This window comes from Platichthys flesus, chromosome 20, assembly GCF_949316205.1.
Source record: "Platichthys flesus chromosome 20, fPlaFle2.1, whole genome shotgun sequence".
Classification (NCBI taxonomy): Eukaryota; Metazoa; Chordata; class Actinopteri; order Pleuronectiformes; family Pleuronectidae; genus Platichthys; species Platichthys flesus.
Window position 1 is genome coordinate 5,612,055 of NC_084964.1, and position 6,460 is coordinate 5,618,514.

At 39.3% G+C, this 6,460-nt stretch overlaps 1 protein-coding gene across 1 annotated transcript; it reads right to left on the bottom strand.

The window, feature by feature from the left end:
- Positions 1-972: 972 nt before the first annotated feature.
- Positions 973-5,827, bottom strand: LOC133976066 (sulfotransferase 2B1-like). Its single transcript, XM_062414155.1, has 6 exons — positions 5,588-5,827; positions 3,894-4,105; positions 2,303-2,429; positions 2,075-2,169; positions 1,752-1,932; positions 973-1,624 (listed from the first exon to the last, which is right to left on the bottom strand). The coding sequence occupies exons 1-6, from the start codon at positions 5,724-5,726 to the stop codon at positions 1,494-1,496; spliced, it is 885 nt and encodes a 294-aa protein (XP_062270139.1). The 5' UTR covers positions 5,727-5,827; the 3' UTR covers positions 973-1,493.
- Between the last annotated feature and the right edge of the window lie 633 nt (positions 5,828-6,460).

The following is a 6,460-nucleotide window of genomic DNA, read 5'->3' on the forward strand; positions in this document are numbered from 1 at the left end:
AAATGTGGCGGACTCCCTCCATCTACCTGTTACTGAGCCAGACATCCCCCCATGTGTTGCAGTTGTCGCCTGACTTCTCACCGCATTGAAGGGATCACAACACGGAAGCGCGTTAAACGGACGGGCCGTGCTAGCAAGCGTTAGCGACCATTAGCAAACAATACCAGGCGTGTTGCGGTTTAACTTTACGGTAACCGGACTAACGGATCAACAGCGGGATTTTGAATAACCGTTGTCACCGTATCTGAGTTGTATAATCTTAGCACCGCTGAGATTAAGCGCCATATGATACGGAAGAAGCGAAACTCAGTAACCTAACGCTATTGTTTGCTAATGCTAGCCGACTGCCTAGCTAACGGTATGCTGCATTAAAGTCACATGGCGCAAATAGGAAAAACGAACACTCTTCTCCGAATTGTCCTTACAAAGTAATGATTTAATCATTATTATTATTATATCACACAGAATATATAATCTCAGCTTCATGTGGACGCCTGCTGCATGAGGATTTGAGTTTAGTTTTGTCCCTTTGTTTCGTGTGTGTTTAAAAGCTGTTTTCTTCCTGGTAAATTATAAAATATTGATTCATTTTAGCCAACTCTTATCCCCACTTTTATGTTTTTATTATAGTTGTAAAACAGTAGGGGACCGCACACGAACCAATATGTAGAGTTCACAGGTTTCAGAGCTACACAAATTTGAGATGAATGACAGAGACATTTTCTCACAGGTACCCTGAATGCAGCATTGTGTTGAAAACAAAGTGACATAATTTTCTACAGAATCGAAACTGTACCACGCGAGTACTAAAGCTCAGATGGCACAATACAAATTTAACACAGATATCATCTTATTTTGAGTTCCTAAAGCAAACCGCCTTAAATCGTGTTACCCCAAAAAGTAACCTGGCAACAACATGATGCCTTAATGCAACAGAAATTATTAAGTAATAAAGTAGAATAATAATTACCATACATTTCCACATTCTCTTTTTAATTCTTACATGTTATAATTCAATATCAAGAGACGTTGTCAGTAAACATACAATTAAATACAAACAAACCATTGGATCTTAAATCTTAGCCCAACCAGCACCATCCCTTTGTTCCATGATTCAGACAGGGTATTTAAAAGACAGGATGTCATGTGGTTAATGAGGAAGCAAATAAAAACGGAATAGGAATACATTTAGGAACAGAAGGTTGAAGTGTTATATCATAGTTGGCTTTGAGGCATTATCTGGCCTGCCTTGGTCATCTTGGCAGCACATAGGATTAGCAATCAATGCTGAAAGCCTAAATTATATTTCAGAAAGCTTATATATCTCAACACAGAGGATTTGACATAAAGTCCAGAAGATGAGACTGCAGCTTTCTGATTAAGATAAGTAATTAGAAAGTAATACTGGTAAAAGCAGTAATGCTAATGATCTGCCTCTAAGAAAGATGTATATCTTGTGCATTATGATTATTGTATGATGGGGTGATTATCATTTAGTGCTCATTACAGCTATTTTGATCCCATACAAATTTATATTTGAACTCTTTCATTTTGTCTGTGTAAACAGCATCAAAGTACTCTGCCTCTGCCACTGTCAGTTGGTTTTTCCAGTCTCCAGTTATTCCTGAAACACAACATCCAACAATAGGAATCATTTGATGTAACAATTTGTGAAAATACGTCCTTATTTGAATGGACAGTGGACAACATCTGCTAACAGTACTAAATGTACTATTAAATGGAACACACACCTTTCCTGAGAAATTCTGACTTTGTCCTGTCCATTATTTCACAAGGAACATCAGAGTAGTTTGACATGTTGTTCTGCTTCATATTCTTGAACAAACATCGGTCTGTTATCTTCTCTATCACCTCTGTGGTCAGAGGTTTCTCCAAGTACTGAGCAATTCTGGATACAGAGTCATTCAGGTCCTGCACCAAAGAAAAGAAAAACAACTTGGCATTCATTCCTACAATAATTCATAAATTATCATGTATTCTGAGGTCAGAATTGTTAAAAAATTATTTTACAGAGATTTTGGTCGGACGTTTTAAGAGTACTGCTAAATCTCACCATTATCATCTCTTCATAGGAGATGTACATGATGCGCTCTTTATCTTCAGCACTCAGCCAACCCTTTATATGATCAAACCATGAACCATGACAAACTAGAAAGGAGAGAAAAATCTAAGTTATTAACATATATTACGATTATCTATTATCACTAAGTGACAGTGTTTTTGTCACTTAGTGTATTGTATTGCAAATACTGTATTGCAGAGGTGTAACACTGAGCCCGACCTTTTCCATCAAGGAACTTGTGGAGGAACTCTCCCTGTGGGCCTGGGTTAACCAGGAACGAGGCCACTTCAGAATAAGATAAGAAAGATGTAAACACATCTTTTGGATTCCTCATGACATAGATGACCTGTAGTGAGAATGACATTGCTTAATCAATTATGGCACATGGAGCTCTTCAACTAGGCCTGTGGTTAATCAAAATAACACTTCAATCGGCTCTGTTCTAATTTCTCACAAAGAATTGTCTGTAGTTGTGTAGGACTTTTGAGTAAGGTTAGGGTATCGTTTGGTTTTTATCCGATACCGGTGCTTAACTGATACTTTTAAAACGATACCGGTGCCTAAAGGGTGCCTGAGCCGTTACTAAACGATGCTCGACGACATTTAAGAAAGGCTTTTTTATTGCCAAATATATTAACTGTTTAAAGTAGATTATAAATATATATACAAAACACTTTTATAACTGAAAACTATGAATTATATATGAACTGTTAACAAAAGTTTACACTATACTTAAATAAATACAAATAAATACAAAACACACACACTGACTCGTGACTCTGACTTCGGTGCCTGAGCCAATTGACGACTGAAGCCTGAAACATGCTTCTGCGTTTTCACGGGCCCGTAAGCGCAAGAGCCGTGCCGGGTCCCTTACGTGCTTATGTATCCCTCCTTACGTGCTGACGGGTGTCAACCCCCTTTTCTAAAATGAACGGCAAAGCTCCGCAAGCTCACTCAGCCCGCAAGGCTGTGATTGGTCTGCTCTAATAAAGATTCGACGAAGCAGAAGACGTCTCTTCTTTGTGTGTTTTGTTTTCGAAAAAAAAAGTTACTCCGCCTAGTGTTATGGCGGTGAATTGCGTTGCAGCACGCGCAACACGTTTAGGAAGCATAAACCAAAACGGATCCGTCGATACAGCTGCGTGGCCTTCCGCGGTTGCAGTCGCAGGACTATAATTAGGTCTAGAGTTTGTCCACCGGCAGCCGAGCCCAACTCATGCGGGGGCCCGACGGCAGGCGCCCCTCCCCGTAAAGGGAAGGAGTGGAAGTGTGAGGAAGCGGGAGGAACGAAGACCACAGTATTCAATTGGCTCAGGCACCGAAATGAAGCACAGAAATCTGCGTTGCATTACGGTCCGGGTAGGCACCAGTTGTATTGGAACCGGTGCCATATTGGAACCGGTTCTCGGTACCCAACCCCTACTTTTGAGTGGCAGCAAATACAAATGCCTGGGATGTAGTTGAGTTAAGAGGATTTGACATGTTCGCAAAAGTAGAATCCTGAAATCTAGGAGGTTGACCTCCGGACCATGTGGACTTCAGTGGCAGGACCACCTACCCTGTAATTCTTACTGGTGCATACACAGAGTTAGGAAGTATCAAATAGTTTCTAGAATGGCTTGGAGTTTAATCAGGCAAATCAAAGCATTCGTATGATTGAAAAAATACATGGGTAGAAAGTTACTTTGCAGTGTAAGAAATTAGAAACAATTCAATTTCGAACTGCAAACAGTTAAGTCTTCCCCCTTGATTTAATAGAAGTTTGAGTTGCAGCTGACCTGTAGTTTTCTGTTTAAGACAGATTTACCTTTGGCTTTACTTCAAAGAAGCCCGGAGGCATCATGTTGTAGTGGAAGTGAGTCGCAAACATGCGAGGAGACGGCCTTTTTTCAAGGTTAAGGTCCATGGACCGATGCATCTCCAACCAGGGCACTCGGTCCCAGTTGTGGAGAGACTCAACGGAGGCCGGATCGCCTCCACTCATGATCAGTGGGACAATCTCCTGCGACCAAGTTGTGCCTAAATAAAGAAAACAGGTTTCAGAGGGCAGGCTAAGCAAACAGCTCATTCCAAAAGAGTATGTTTAGAACGGGCACTGCATTAGTACGTGCAAATTAATGTTATCCTATGATCCACTGGAAAGAAGATAACACACTCTTTTGGATTTGAGAAAGTTGTTAGCTCTCAATGAAAGGTTCTTCTCTCATTGATTATCTGTGATAAGTACTGACAGCAGCGTTCACAGACACAAACCGCTAAGCAGCTTTGAGAAGTGACAGCTGTTACCATCAATCACCCAAAATTTTTGCTTTATTAACTGGTGAGAATCGGTTAAGTACATTGATTTGCTAAGGATTGCTGGTCTTGTTTGCAAAGAATATTCCACATTCATAAATGGTGCTTACTGCAGGATAGAAACAACACGTGGTCGTAGCCCTGTGGTAAAGTAGTTCTTAGTTGTTTCTCAAGCTGCTTCTGTAAGCATCAACCTTTTTGTTGAGGAAAACAGAAAGAGGCAGTATGGTCTGAGTTTTATTCACACTGAGTTGTGCTCCTATAAAATAATTAGCGAAGAGTCCAAGGTATATAATTCCTCCTGTTTGAACAGGATAAACATATTTTTTGTTCTGGCCTGAATATGATTTAGTTAAACCGCTCAAAGTTACAGCTAGTGTTTTGGAAACAGTAAAACTTAAAATGGGGTTTGATGAAACTGTATTATTTTTAAATTGGAGTAACACCAAATTCATGACTTTTGGTAATTTACATTTTTTTGGGGTGTTGTTATAGACAACAATCAGAACTTGGAAAACACCTATAGTATAAATTATAGAAAGTGGGCAAAAGTATTGTAGTTCTATAAACAAAGCGAAGGGCAGTTATGATATTTTACATTGTTCACTTATTCCTCCATGTTTTTTTTATAGCACCGAGATGTTGGGCCACACATATAAACTAATATTTGACCCATGTGTGTATGACAGAAAAAAGCATTAAGATTTAAAATCAAAGTAAATGTAAGTGAAAATAGCAGTAAACTGTTTTAGAAGTCACAGGGTTAAAGGTAAAGATGTGGTTGACTTAAAAATATTATTGGTTATATATAAAGCTGCTAACTGAAACCTGTAAAAGCTGTTTACATTAATATCAAATTATGAGGATTATAGAAGGAGGTATAATATCAGACATTCATATCCAAGCATTAAATTAAATAGGAAAAAAATTATGAAAACAACCTATTTAAGTAATATTTATGTTGCGATGATTGCTACTGATTTTTGTATAACTGATTTGTTATGTGATTTGGGGAAAGAAAGGAAATCAATAAAAGGTAGGTCCTTTTTGATATATTATTTATATAAAAGGACCATTTGATCGAAGACTTTTCTTCTCTGTGTTCCTTTTCAGAATGCATACAAGTTAAAGAGCTAGTCTCAACTTTGACACAATTTGTCGATAATTTGCGCAACTTTTGCACACAATACAGTGGTGTGAACTTACCTGACTTTGGATATGTTACAATGACAATATCATCGGGGCGAAACGTGAAGTCCTCGTAGTATTGCAGGCTTTGTGGAGGGCACAGCCCTGAAGGCAGATATACCCCTTTGTACAGTGTGTACAAGTCCGCTTCAGTCATACTGTCGTTCAAGGAGAAAAACAACTAGTCGTGTGCAGCAGCTTCAGCAAACAGGTCGCTTCCACTGAGGCTGCACACTTTATTGCTTTATATTGACTAACTTAAGGTCGCGGGGTTGTTGTGCACTGATCTCACCTCATCTAAGCCACGCCCTCTGTAATATCATATCACACTTGATTTTGTTGGAGCACGTCTCTCTCTGTCCCCCCATGTATTACTGCAAATCTCGCATAGTTTGCTCTGTCTCTCTCTCTCTCTCTCTCTCTCTCTCTCTCTGTGTTGAAATCATTTAACAAAAGGTAACCTAAGGCCTGAAGTAAAAAATAATATCTACCTGTTGTCTCAGCTTGTTAGACAAACCTGCACAGTCATGTCTCATTTTATATTGTAATTCTGATGTAAAACATTGGCTTTTGTAAAACATTTTGCACAATATAGTTTGTCTAAGTAACTTGCATGTCTTTGGACTATGTGGGGAAATCGTACCCAGATAGAAAACGCACATAGACACAGGGAAACGCCAGACCATGAAAGAAACATTACTCAGTGGTGGGAAGTAACGAAGTAGAAATATACTTTGGTGCTGTACTGTTGGGGTAGACTCCCCAGTGGGTTGTAAATACTTGGGCCCTACTAGGCCAAGCTGAAACCAGTTTGGCCAGTTTTCAGTCTTAATTCACACCTTCCTCAAACAGCCTTGAGCCGACGGTGAGGACAAAGGATTAAAACTTTTG

Bases quoted from the DNA above. Each gene is read 5' to 3' on its own strand.
- LOC133976066 (XM_062414155.1), bottom strand. From the start codon at position 5,726: ATGACTGAAGCGGACTTGTACACACTGTACAAAGGGGTATATCTGCCT. The intron at 4,106-5,587 runs GTAAGTTCACAC...TTCTTTATTTAG, and splicing joins TGTAACATATCCAAAGTCAG to GCACAACTTGGTCGCAGGAG. The intron at 1,933-2,074 runs GTGAGATTTAGC...TCTTTGGTGCAG, and splicing joins CCTATGAAGAGATGATAATG to GACCTGAATGACTCTGTATC.